Source organism: Haliotis cracherodii, unplaced genomic scaffold (assembly GCF_022045235.1).
Source record: "Haliotis cracherodii isolate W230 unplaced genomic scaffold, xgHalCrac1.p SCAF_7, whole genome shotgun sequence".
Classification (NCBI taxonomy): domain Eukaryota; kingdom Metazoa; phylum Mollusca; class Gastropoda; order Lepetellida; family Haliotidae; genus Haliotis; species Haliotis cracherodii.
Window position 1 is genome coordinate 62134081 of NW_027266330.1, and position 14405 is coordinate 62148485.

Below are 14405 nucleotides of genomic sequence, written 5' to 3' on the forward strand. Positions count from 1 at the left end.
TAGTACCAGGTAGTGCTGAAAGCAGCATTCAACCAAATGTTACTATCTCATCTACAGGGGCGGTTGGGTAGCCTAGTGGTGAAAATGCCTTTTCTTTATGCTTTTAGATCTGTACCCGCGAAGTGTGTGCGCGAACTTCACATAGAAACGAAACAGAGCGACCTTTTTGGAAACTAAGCATACTTACAGAAATACAACCTGTAATAATATCCTTTAGTAATTGTTTTACTGTCTGTCTGTCTGTTTGTTTGTTTGTTTCCCAGGACACCCGGATGTATTTAATACCCTGCTTAGTCAATACAGTAAAGGTGTGGTGGGTAGCCGAGCGGTTAAAGCGTTCGCTCGTCACGCTGAAGACCCGGGTTCGATTCCCCGACATGGGTTCAATGTGTGAAGCCAATTTCTGGTGTCCCCCCGCCGTGATATTGCTGGAATAATGCTAAAAGCGGCCTAAAACCAAACTCTCCCTCACTCACATCTACAGCCGATGTGTTCAGTTTTATATTTAATATTTATCAGATATGTTCATCTGAAATAGGCGTTGTCATGTCTTCACAAACTTAATGTAATTTAGTCTGTATTCCTTGCCACAAAATATAGCGATTATTAATTAAAGAAGATTGTATGTTATTTATTAGGCGTGCTAATACTTATTAACATAAAAAACAAGTCATTCTGGCAATAAGGAATATTACCGGTACTGTTTTAACAAAATTTGTCAAAATTGTTCAAAATGCACTGTAACTGCCTGTGGATCAAATCTCAACGTTTATCACTAGCAAAATAGATATTTCTAGAAAAGCGTACTATGAATCGTTTGTCAGTACTGGAAGCAATATTCCATTTCACCCGGAAGGCTTGTTTTCATTTCATATTAGCTGTATCTTCGATAATTAATCATTGCAATAATTCGTGACTATTGCAAGTTTTGGGGACCACAGCTGTAACTCCTCAACTGGTCCATGTTTGTCATCTTGGTGTCAGGGCATCAAGTTCTGGGCATTCGATTCTTGGAACTGAACATAATGGTGAAGTCTGTATTTTGTTGGAGGTATGACACCTCATCTTGTACATACATGAATAAATGTCTAATCAGTGAAATGTGTAACTTGTTGGTTGGTTTGTTTAACGCCGCACTCAGCAATATTCCAGCGGTCTGTAAATAATCGAGTCTGGACCAGACAATCCAGTGATTGATATCATGAGCATCGATCCACGCAATTGGGATTGATGACATGCATCAACCAAGTCAGCGAGCCTGACCACCCGATCCCATTAGTCGCATGGGTTGCTGAAGACCTATTCTACCCCGGATCTTACAAGTCTCCACGTTTCCCCAGTGGTGTTTAACACTGCTCTCGGCAATATGACAGGTCTGTGAATCGAATTGTGATCTGATGCCAACCAAGTCAGCAAGCCTGAATGGCTAATGGCATTCAAAAGCTACCACATTAACTTGTTTTGAACTGAAGTCTACACAATGTTTCCCCAGGATGCAGATTGTGCTGTTTGGAAAAGGATGTCTGCATTTTTGATATGACGTAGGTGGTAGATGAATGTGAATTATCTGTGTATGGTAGTTTACAAACATTTACTCTCAAAACAATACTTCCCAACTAACACCTGCTGATGTGGCATTAATATTCACTCACAACCGTCTCTGGGGTCCGTTCCCTGGTCGGGCAATATCAAAATGTTACCCTGCCTGTCACAGTTAACGTGTTTAGTGGGGTATTCATGATAAACTGCAGCACTACTAAACTGTCAAAAGTCCAGACCAGTACAGGCATGCCCACACTGTCGCTATGTAAGTGCAATAAACCCCATATCACCTGCCTCAATCCACAGGAGTGAGTTGGATTTAACGCCGCTTTTAACAGTATTCCAGTTATATCACGGCGTGCCAGCTGAATGTGGGAGGAAAGCCTGAAGTGATGCAGGTCTCAGACGTTTACCACTTCGGTGAAACCCACGAGCACGGGTATGGTGCTTACAAACCATGAAACAATCAGGGCGAACCAGGATTCCAACCCACAATCATAGGTTTCTGGCATGCCAAAGGAATGCAACTCTGCACAGCGAATCGCGGCGCCTTAGACAACTGGGCCGCCCAGGCCCCTGCCTCAATCCACAATCATGGCATTGAATTTACTCAAAGAGAGCCTTCTTCAAACAAGCACAAGCCACCATTATGTTACAACAAAAACAGTATTCCCCGGACATGTTTTATTCTTGTCTGTACAACTGTATTTACTCTTTGTCCGACTTTCCTGTGAGCTGCTTGGTACCACGCAGACGACCGGTACGCCTGGCAGCGATAAGACCAACCTAGAAGAGGAAGATAAAACATACAAGTTATTATGTTCAAGATCAAATGAAAACTATTTCATAAATCATTACAACACATGTTGCCTTCGTGTATGCCTGTAAAGTCACAGAAAGTATTTCCCTTTAAATTAAAAAAGTTATTCAGTTTTCACAAATATACCGTTTGAAGTTAAATAGATATTGCAATGTCTTGAATCAATTTTTCAAAATTTTCAATAACATAACAATAGATATTCTGAATTCAAGAACACCTTGACATATATCATGTGAATCATTATTTTGGTGTATTTTTAAGAGAAAGAAAAGTAGCAAAAACTCAAGAAAATAAAATGTAAGACTTGCAGCGTACCTTTCTACCAGCTGAGGTGTCCCTCCTGACGGTTGAGGCCTTTCCAATATGTTGATGGTTACCACCACCGTGGGGATGCTCAACGGGCTGAAACACAAACACACACCGACCAGTGAGGCGACGATACAAACAAGGGGCAGACAACTCATCAATAGCAGTGGTGGGACCATACACCGATGCATCCTGGATCGTGATTTTTTACTACAAGTATCAATCACAATCACACACTAAGTGAAAAGTATCGATTCTCACCTAAAATGTATTCTTTACAAGTGAAAATAAGATGGCTGACGCACCACAGAGCATGTTCAAATATCGTTATACGTATAGGAAAGTGAGCAAGGTATAGTGATATGCACAGTTGGTGTATTGTCACAGCTCTAATCAAAAGTGAATGTTTCTTTTGGTGTCAGAATTTACAACCATCTGGGAATGAAGCCCAGTTCGGCAGACAATCCTTAACCACAAGCCTGGGTAAATAATTGATTATACTATATTTGGTTGAGATACAGAAGACAAATGGTTTTTTTATCAGCATCTGTAGATCCTATACTCACGTTCATGGCAACACCTCTGACTTTAGGCCAGCAGTTTCTCTTGGCCTTGTATTTGTGATAGGCACGTCCTGCCTTCAACATTGGTTTGTCAATACGACCGCCGCCAGCAACGATACCTGCAAGTCAGTTTAGTGTATTAACAGGGGTGTGGAAAATCAATGCATAACTTCTCTGACATGTTACACAAGATCACCAAACAAAATATCAGCTTTAGTTGTCCGCAGACAACATTAATTTTGCAGATTTTTAGTCAATGTTGATAAAGTATTTAGATTGACACATGTCTGCAATTCAGGTTTGCAAATTAACTTATTTTACCAACTAAGGTTAGAGCTTTTCTCAAATGTCTTCTTTTTTTCGAAGGATACCTCAACACTACAGGTAGCTCTTTGAAGAAAATCAGAAATTGCAGTACTATGACTGTAACTCATATACTTCAATGCAGACAATGGTCACTGCACTAAACATTTTGGGGCGAGAGCGAAGGACTAAAATTACGGACAAGCATGGATCATATTGTAAGTCATGTTTTAAATAGACCAAAAAACTTCACTACTCACCAACCATAGCCCTGTTTGTTGAGGGAATGGCTTTCTTGGAACCGGAGGGCAGCTTCACGCGTGTCCTACGTGTGTCGGGGTTGTGTGAGATGACTGTGGCATAGTTTCCAGAGGCACGTGCGAGCTTGCCGCGGTCGCCGGTCTTCTCCTCCAGACTGCAGATGATGGTACCCTCGGGCATGGACCCTACTGGCAGCACGTTGCCAACTTGGAGGTTGGCTGAAACACACCGGAGGCCGCAAGATGTAGCGTTTGTTGTATTAGGAGAAAATAGAACTTAAGAGCGGATTAACCCTGATGTATGGTTTGTCAGCATCATGCCCATGCTTGTGGGTTTCACCCAACTGGTATAGGTCAAAGATATGCATCATTTTTTATTCATCACGGTTCATTATTTACAGACTGCTATAATATTGAGTTTGATTTTTCGCCGCTTTTAGCAATATCCTAGAATATCACTGTGGGGCTTTACATTTTGTACCCATGTGGGGATATCGAACACAGTCTTCGCCCTGACAAGCAAATACTTTAACCACGCCAACCATCCTATTTGACTTAAAATAAGCACCCAACGATAACCTCCGAGACCAATCTGTCTAGTAATCCTTATAAGCACCCTTACTCAGCTTGGAAAAGTGCAACTAAGACAGAGGGAGATTAATAGCAAACATAACAGCTCAGAGCTCGAATTGTCAACATAATTATTCAGGTCAAAGTGAAGAATTATTTTTAGCTCATCATCACTTTTGCAGTTTCTATTTTTCACACTGACTGAGGCTAATGTGTGTCTGACTGTTTGGTTTGTGTATTCTGACCATGCACAGCATTATTTACTTTAGTATGTAGAAAACAGGATGTGCATGTACAATCAGTGTCAATCACTGTCAACACCTCAGCTTCCAAAATATTGCAATGCAAATCACAATACCGATACCAGCAAAGATATATATTGCAATAATTTGCCAATACACAGACCTAGGAGATACAAAATTTAACACATACTAACTTGACACTGTAAGTCGCATCTAAAATCTTTCACCAGAAACCCATAAAGGAGCTAACCAATGTTCATTAGGACCAGTCAAAAACTTCATAAAATAATAATTTGGCTATTTGTTTAACGCCACACTCGCCAATATTCCAGCTATATGATGGCAGTCGGTAAATAATCCAGTGAGTACGATGACATGACTGTATCAACAAAAACAGCAAGTCTGACCACCCGATCCCGTTGGTTGCCTGACGACGAACATAGTCGCCTTTTACAGCAAGCATGCGTAAGACGTATTCTAACCCGTATCCTCATGGGAAGTTTGTTATTTTGCTCCAAATTTGGATAGTTTTAAAGTTATTTTCGTAACTTCAGAGGCATAATAAAACAAAATTGCATATCATGCAACAACGTAACGCTAAGCATTAAAGCCTCTTCTATTGGTCTGTTATCAGTGAAACAATCATAAATAAATTCAAAGTAAGAGTGAGACACAACAGCCTCTTGGAAAGAGGGAGCTTAGTAGCAAACATAACAGCTCAGAGCTCGAATTGTCAACATAATTATTCAGGTCAAAGTGAAGAATTATTTTTAGCTCATCATCGCTTTTGCAGTTTCTATTTTTCACACTGACTGTGGCTAATGTGTGTCTGACTATTTGGTTTGTGTATTCTGACCATGCAGAGTATTATTTACTTTAGTATGTAGAAAACAGGATCTGCATGTACAATCAGTGTCAATCACTGTCAACACCTCAGCTTCCTAAATATTGCAATACAAATCACAATACAGATACCAGCAAAGATATATATTGCAATAATTTGCCAATACACAGCCCTAGGAGATACAAAATTGAACACATACAAACTTGACACTGTGAGTCGCATCTAAAATCTTTCACCAGAAACCCATAAAGGAGCTAACCAAAGTTCATTAGGACCAGTCAAAACTTCATAAAATAATAATTTGGCTATTTGTTTAATGCCACACTCGGCAATATTCCAGATATATGATGGCAGTCGGTAAATAATCCAGAGAGTACGATGACATGACTGTATCAACAAAAACAGCCAGTCTGACTACCCGATCCCGAGCATAGTTGCCTTTTACAGCAAGCATGCTTAAGACATATTCTAACCCGTATCTTCATGGGAAGTTTGTTATTTTGCTCCAAATTTGGATTGTTTTAAAGTTATTTTCGTAACTTCAGAGGCATAATAAAACAAAATTGCATATCATGCAACAACGTAACACTAAGCATTAAAGCCTCTTCTATTGGTCTGTTATCAGCATGATCAATGAAACAAGTCACCTCATCCAAGCCAACAATTATCTGAACACGAATGAGACATTTTCCTCATGATCAATCATAAATAAATTCAACGTAAGAGTGAGACACAACAGCCTCTTAGAAAGAGGAAGGTTAATAGCAAACATAACAGCTCAGAGCTCGAATTGTCAACATAATTATTCAGGTCAAAGTGAAGAATTATTTTTAGCTCATCATCGATGTTACATTTTCTATGCTTCACATTTTCTGTGGCTAAAAGACTCCTACCATGAGTACAAAATTTTACAGGGTTCGAAATGGGCATTAGAAATAAGTCCGAGACTGGTAACACTGAGTATGGTCTTAACCCTGTTTTAGCAATATTCCAGCAATATCACAGGTAGTAACATTAAGGAATGACTAGTGACATAACCTGTGATCTGTGGGTGCTGTATCAAACTGTCATGGTCACAGCAGACTATATATAGCCCAGCATCAATAAATATCTACTAAGTAATGAAACAATTTCAGGAAGATGAAGAACCAGTTCAAAATGTTTGACACTGTGAGTGAGTGAGCGAGTATGGTTTTACGCTGCTTTTAGCAATATTCCAGCAATATCAGGGCGGGGGGACACCAGAAATGGGCTTCACACATTGTACCCATGTCGGGAATCGAACCCGGGTCTTCGGCGTGACGAGCGAACGCTTTAACCACTAGGCTACCCGACCGCCCCTTTGACACTGACGTTTCTACTGGTCCATCTCTGAAACTCACCTTTCTTTCCGCAGTACACAAACTGTCCTGTGTACATGCCCTCGGCAGCGATGAATGTCTCATTCTTCATCTTGTACCGGTAGGGATCACGGAATACAACTTTGCACAGGGGGGCTCCACGGCCGGGGTCATGGATGATATCCTGGTGCAAGGGAGGTAATTCATAACAGTGAACCACATGGGTTTGAAACTCAACAGTCAATTTAATATTTCCCAGTATGTCAGCCTAAGGTGGGAGGAATCTCACTTTAATCTATGATTACCACCATAGTGAGAGACAGCCATGAATCATACGCAATTCTTCAAGTATTTGGGAAAACACTCCACAGTTAACATTTGGAACCTCTTTGAAATTAAAATACATGTGGCAATACAGTTTGTGCAAAAAAAAAAAAAAATTGAATCACAGAGTAGGGGTGAAACGATGCATCGATGCACCGAGAGTTTTTATGAGACGATACGTTATTTTTTGTATCGATACAAGACATACACATGCTGAAATAAATTACTTACCACTCGTTTAATGACCCCTCGTGTTTTTATCAGTCAGATATAGGAAAATGTGTTGTAATTAGTGTTTCAAGTTCACTACTACAAATAGCCATTACGAACATGTGTCTACAGATGGCTTTTCCTTTTGAACCTGCTCTGAAATATTTATTGTCCAGAAGTTTCCATGTGATATGACGTAAATATGGGTTTAGCGATAAGTATCGTATCGTGACCTATGCATCGTATCACCCCTATCATAGAGTGTATTACATGCTGTAGGGGCAACAGGGAGCCTGGAATTTAAAATCTCTGCCGCTACACACACTGCTTCACAAAGACTGCAAGGCTCACCTTAGTTCCTTCAGGTTAACACTTAAGTGAGTGAGTATGGTTTAACGCCGATTTTAGCAATATTCCAGCAATATCACGGCTGTGGACACCAGAAATGGGCGTTCACACATTGTACCCATGTCAGGAATCGAACCCGGGTCTTCGGCCTGACGAGCGAACGCTTTAACCACTAGGCTACCCGACCGCCACGGTTAACACTTAATGATTGCTTAGAAAATAGGTGCGTGACATACTTACAATACCTGGGTTTCATATGAAACGTACACCAGATAGATTTTGTTGAAAGACAATTGTCAGTGTTCCCTTAATTCAGATCGACAACCTACCCATGCAATGTTCTCGTCGTTCCCAACTGTGGGGAGATTTGACAGTACCAAATGTAACACATGAAACCTCACTCAATTCCAAATTCAACTACCAAATCAACAGGTAAAATAGCTCTACAATAAAAACACAGAACGTACACTAATCAAATATTTTGGGACAACTCACATCCAGATGGTGTTTTAACACCTACATCCAGTGTTCCCGCTGGCTTTTGAAACTGCCAGTCCTTGTGGCAACTCTAAAAATTACCAGTCCCCACTAATTATTGCCAGTCCCAACTTTCAACAAATATGAAAATGTATCAAAATTATTTGGTTTTAATTCTTTCAACCTTATGTTCAGTGCAAAGATGTCATCTCTGAAGTAACTTAGTTAGATCTCGTCATTCACACAAATTTCACAATTTTCTCTTTGTTTTTTTAAAATATTTTTAATATAAGTCGCTACAAATGGATATTTAACCTGGAAATAGACCAGGGGAAACCCTGATGGTAACAGACAAGCTGACTTTGTTCGAAAAATGTACTTATATGAATATCACCGATGTTTTGTTCAACAACAAAGATTTATAAGGTACTTTATTTGCTGGTCCACAGGGACTGGCAGTCACATTTATAACCGGTCCAAGCCTAATTTTACCGGTAAAAAAATGGTAAATACCGGTAAATGGGAACACCAACATCAGTGTAATATTCAATGATATTGTAGCAAAGACGACAAAATTTGACTACCTTGATGATGCCCTTGATGTAGCCGTGTCTTTCTGCATAGTCAACGGCTCGGAGTTTGGCTGCCCCTTTCCTGTGTTTCGTGTGGGCCTTGAACACACTTCCTGGACCCTTTCTCTGGGAACGGATAACACGTCCCATGATGACTGAAAAGAATACATTCAAAAAAGAAATCATAATCTATTTCTGAGGCAAGAAAAATATGCTGTTCTGGCCAACTTAAGTGAAGAGCAACTCCACTGTTTGCCATCTAAACAGTTGGCCATCTTCATTGTGCAGAGATCCTTAAAGTTTATTCCCTATTGTATTTGAATCTAGCGACCCTCTAAATCAATATTATGAATCCATAATATAAAAAGGATCGCTGAGGACCCCTTGGCTTTCGGGCTTACTTTCGAACACTGCCAATCCTAAAATTTTCTGAGTTATTGTCACATTTATGTATAAGTGTATGTGATCAGTTATTTTGGCAAGTGACCTAAACATTGCATGAAATATATCTCTAAATGGGCACATGTGATATGACAATTCACATTTTAGATATGCATCTCCATAGTCTTTAGCAAGGTTACAAACATGATGAAAAGAAAACTCAACAATTTAAATGTGAACAGATGTTGTCCATATTCACAGAAAATGACCATTTAATGTTTAGTGACTCCGATTAGTAAATCTTTCAGGTAAACATTCACTACCTTCTGTAGTATACATTTATGTATCACTTTATATAGAAAAACAGACCTAATGTTATTTAACATGTAATCACGCATCCTGACACAAAGTATTACACTAATGGGCTTTGCTGGTCAAACAAATGTTGCTTATGCCATAAGTTATGGCACTCTATATAGAATGGGCTCTTAAATCTGCCTATTAAACACAAAAAAATATAAACACTGACATTCGTCAAGTATCATATGACATCTATACCAAACTTAAATTGTCATATAAATATAATTGTCCCATACCAAAAAGAATCTATTATGAGCTACAGATTGAAGAAAAACATTTCTCAGGCAACTGATGTGGCTAACGTTTAATCTATTTTGATCGAGCTTTACCTTTCCTGGAATCAGATTTGTGTACGTTCAAGTTATTAATCAGATTCTTTGTCAAATACAATCACAGCCAGATGTGAAACTAGCATACACCGATAGTTTAGAATAGTTTGAAACCATGAATGTACATTCCAAATACATGTGAGATAAACAGGGGTGATCGCATATAAACTAGATGAACTTCACTAACCATCATACCATCCATAAAAATATTACACCTATATTATGAATCATACTAAAGACATTTTATTTTCATCGATAAATATACATGATGTTCGTAAAGTTATTACGATTTTTGTGGATTTCTACACAGTAAATGGCTCACGTCCTCACCTATAAGGCCGTAAACGGGTAAGAGACAGTGCCCGGATGTAAACTTTACGACATCAACACAAGCGCGGAAATATCGGGAGACTCCGTGAAAATTAACGAATACATCGAAACGTGAAGCGATAAATACTTCATGTTACCATTATCCAATCATTCAAAATCCTTGTGTGATAAAGACAAATGGCATGTGATATAACCATTGCGACATTTCTCAAACCGGTCTCGTTACTGTATATGACAGTACACAAAGGACACTGATCGTCACATCTTTCAAGAAACATTTTGAGTCGATACACGAGCAGCACATTTTGAAATTTTGAATAGTTATTCCACATATAAACTATTCGTTGTTAAGGAATAAGTAATTGCCGTATTTTCCTCATCTTAGCTTATGGGTAAAGCAATGAACGTCACATGTATAATTTTCACAGATCGATCCAAAGTATGTTCAGGTATCACCCAATCAGCAGCAACGTCAATATCTACAAAATCTCAAATGATTTTCATTCAGTAAACACATACAGATGTGCCTCATAGTGTGTAGTACCACATCGTATGAGCCGAGTCCCCCCACCCTCTCTCTCTCTCTCTCTCTCTCTCTCTCTCTCTCTCTCTCTCTCTCTCCCGAATAACATCTGTTCTATTTCTCGCCGAGAGTCAATACTCAAAAGTACAAGTCAGAATTAACTCTACAATGTCATCATATCGATCGCAGACGGAAACCTATAGAACAAGATCTTAGTTCATAAAAGGGTGCAATTTGAAGTTATTATAAATTCACTGGGGAAAGTAGAGAGAGAAATAGGGACCAGCTATTTCATACTGTGTTGGGATCAGTGGAGGGTGTGTGTTTGTATGATAAAAAGTAACGTTATTTTTCAAAGCATTGTCTGCCATTTACTGCCCGACGAAGGAACAACTATTTCTGATAACACGAGGGCATTTATATGATAATGATAATTCTATCCATTCTATCCAGTCTATTGAAGAAAATTATCCTCCGGTTTTCCACACATAAGAATGTTCGCTGGTTGTCCTGAGGAGAAGATCTCTTTTGGGAAAACAAAAATTGTTTGGGCTCTTTTCAAGGAAAAAGTGTTTTGAAGCAGCGAGCGAAAATATATCCCCTAAAAAAATATTATAAGAAAACCATTGCTGCTGTGGCGGACATGTTCATATTAAACAACTGATCAAAACCCGGGAGCAATATTTAGAAACACGTGTATGTGGTCGTTAACGCAAAGTTTCAGCTTCACTTGTCGAATAAATAGGATTCGCATTAAGTCCGAAACGTGGAGACTAAGTTAAGTACCAGCTTTAAGTTTTGGTAATATGCCCTATCGAAGTAATCACACGTAAAATCCTCCTCGGAATTTCTGTAGAGATATCGTTGGTGGTCTACGGTAAAACTGTCCCAGACACCTCGGAATCAGCAACACTTTCAGTGAGCAGAATATTTTGCTGAAAGTCGTTTTATTTCTGTTTCTAGTTTCATTAAACATCAGTTTTCTTGATATGTACAGACTTGTGATTTCGGGCTTTGATAACATTTGGAGGTGACATGTTTGGTGCGTTTCTGTTACATGAGACGTCTCTCACCCTCCACATGAGATATCTCTCACCCACCACATGAGACGTCTCACCCTCCACATGAGACGTCTCACCCTCCACATGAGACATCTCTCACCCAGGAGACCGTCACAGATCAACAGCAGAACTAAGGAGAATCAGCACAGTGTTACGAATAAAAAGAAACCCTTTCAGTTGATTATATTTATTTAAGTAAAGAGGAACGTTTCACACATGGTAAAAAAAAGTGTATTGTTCCATACAATGTTTGTTTGTTGTTTAACGCCGCACTCAGCAATAGTTCAGATTTTTTACCGGCGGTCTGTAAATAACCGTGTCTGGACCAGACAATCCTGTGATTGACATCCTAAGCATCGATCTTCGCAGTTGGGATACGATGACATGCATCAACCGAGTCAGCGAGCCTGACCATCCGATCCCGTTAGTCGCCTTTTACGACAAGCATAGTCGCCTCAAACGGCAAGCATGGGTCACATCAGGTGAGTTGCATAGAGCCGGTCTTAAATGAAGAAATCGCCTTCCTGTTATTTTACGCCTTCTCGAGGCAAGGGAGTTAACTGACTGTAAAAGTCCTCTGGAAGTTGATTATTGTACGGAAATCTCTCCTGACAACAGGAGTAGATCTGATTCTATTGCGTAGTGTAATTAATGCAATGAGACGATCATGTCTAAGTGTCATTTTTTAGGCCTGCCACGCTCAGGTCTTATTGCAACCCTACCAGTTTGGCATTTACAGGCCATGAGTCAAGAATAACCACTTCTAATTAATATTCTTACTGACGTAATGTTTGACGTCACACACGAAAGTAAATGAAACGTTTTGATTGGTCAGTGTCAACAAATGATTGACAGTTGAACACAGACACATGGATTCTTAAGGCTTGCGGTATAATTTTGACAAATTTGTGGGATGTTCACGTGAACAGATTCAAGCATCTGCTAAGGCCGATACGTTTGTCTCAAACCTTGTGTTATTGTCGCCAATCTTTGTCATTTCCAACTGGGTTTGATGAACGTTACGCGAGCAGGTGACTTTCTCAATCAACATGGTTCTGTGATGGATTGAAGATATGACGAGGACATAAAAATTCATCTTTAGTTTTCCAAACGAATAACGATAAACACGTGCCGCTTCCGAAGAGCCCGGTGAGGTACCTGTCGGTGTCTGACAGGATTAGTATGTATTCAATGAGGTACCTGCCGGTGTCTGACAGGATTAGTATGTAACTGGAATACTGTTAAAATCGGCCTTAAACCCAACTCACTCACTCCAAACCCATACCGGAATATCTGATCTGATATCGAGGCTATGGCGGACAGATTAGTGAGTGAGTGAGTGAGTATGGTTTTACGCCGCTTTTAGCAATATTCCAGCAATATCACGGCGGGGGACACCAGAAATGGGCTTCACTCATTGTACCCATGTCGGGAATCGAACCCGGGTCTTCGGCGTGACGAACGAACGCTTTAACCACTAGGCTACCCGACCGCCCCCGGACAGATTAGGATCAGCTACCCGTTTAATAGATAAACAGACCCCTGGAAGATCCGGGGTAGAAGAGGTCTTCAGCAACCCATGCTTGTCGTAAAAGGCAACTATGCTTGTCGTAAAAGGCAACTAACGGGATCGGGTGGTCAGGCTCGCTGACATGGTTGATACATGTCATCGTATCCCAATTGCGTGGATTGATGCTCATAATGTCAATCACTGGATTGTCTGGTCCAAACTCGATTATTATACAGACCGCCGTCATATAGCTGGAATATTGCTGAGTGCGACGTTAAACAACAAACAAACAAACAAACAAATAATAGATAACCAATTGAATTTGGAACCGAACGCGTATTGAAATCTGCAATAGATCACAGGCAAATGCAAAAACTCACGAATTCACATATTCAAGCAAAATATTTACGAACACAGTTAAGGGATGCATGGGAAGTGTGTCTAGCATCACCGGTTTTTTGTTGGGAGTTAATTAGACGTTGCAGAGAACAGTTGCAAAGAGCAACCGCCGCTCCATTCGAATTACCATCTGATGCCAAAAATAGCTCCTTCCGTTCGTGCAATAAAGGTGTGTTGTTATTGAACAGGCAATCTCTTCACGGGAAAGTTTTAAACATGTTTGTGAGATGGGTGAAATAAAAGTCAATAGTCTATCCGCCTTCTTGATGTTCATAGAAAATATTTATTTTCATATAAATATGCGAGAAATAAAGATATATCCTCTTGTTCCACATTGTACCATATGTCCTCTTCAGTAGCTGTCAATACATCGACGTTTCTTTTCGTTTTTTAAAGTACAGAAAACTACGGTTATAACGAACACGCTTATAACGAACTGACGGATATAACGAACTTACTTTTTAGTCCCGACTCTTTGCTGTAGTTATGCTGTATATATGCTTATAACGAACTACGGTTATAACGAACTAAAAATAGTAGTCTCTTTGAGTTCGTTATAACCATAGTTTACTGTATATACCATATAGGATGCAGACAAACTAATACCAGTTCTACTTGAACCAGTAAATAAACAAATGAAGCAACACTGAATGCTACAGGAAAAAAAATAATTAAATATTTACGAAATAGAATAAAAAGAACAAATGGATATTATGCATGAGTTTGATACACATGTTTTTGGTATATATTTGTTGGTTTAAGACGCACTCGGCAGTATTGCAGCTTTTTCA

At 39.6% G+C, this 14405-nt stretch overlaps 1 protein-coding gene across 1 annotated transcript; it reads right to left on the reverse strand.

Annotated features, from left to right (window-relative positions):
- Positions 1-2211: 2211 nt before the first annotated feature.
- On the reverse strand, positions 2212-10146 carry LOC139447790 (large ribosomal subunit protein uL2). Its single transcript, XM_071229280.1, has 7 exons — positions 10122-10146; positions 8734-8876; positions 6833-6974; positions 3795-4013; positions 3235-3350; positions 2678-2764; positions 2212-2328 (listed from the first exon to the last, which is right to left on the reverse strand). The coding sequence occupies exons 2-7, from the start codon at positions 8869-8871 to the stop codon at positions 2251-2253; spliced, it is 780 nt and encodes a 259-aa protein (XP_071085381.1). The 5' UTR covers positions 8872-8876; positions 10122-10146; the 3' UTR covers positions 2212-2250.
- Positions 10147-14405: the final 4259 nt, after the last annotated feature.

Bases quoted from the DNA above. Each gene is read 5' to 3' on its own strand.
- LOC139447790 (XM_071229280.1), bottom strand. From the start codon at position 8,871: ATGGGACGTGTTATCCGTTCCCAGAGAAAGGGTCCAGGAAGTGTGTTC. The intron at 6,975-8,733 runs GTAGTCAAATTT...CCCTTGCACCAG, and splicing joins ACATCAAGGGCATCATCAAG to GATATCATCCATGACCCCGG. The intron at 3,351-3,794 runs GTGAGTAGTGAA...ACTGACTTGCAG, and splicing joins AACAAACAGGGCTATGGTTG to GTATCGTTGCTGGCGGCGGT.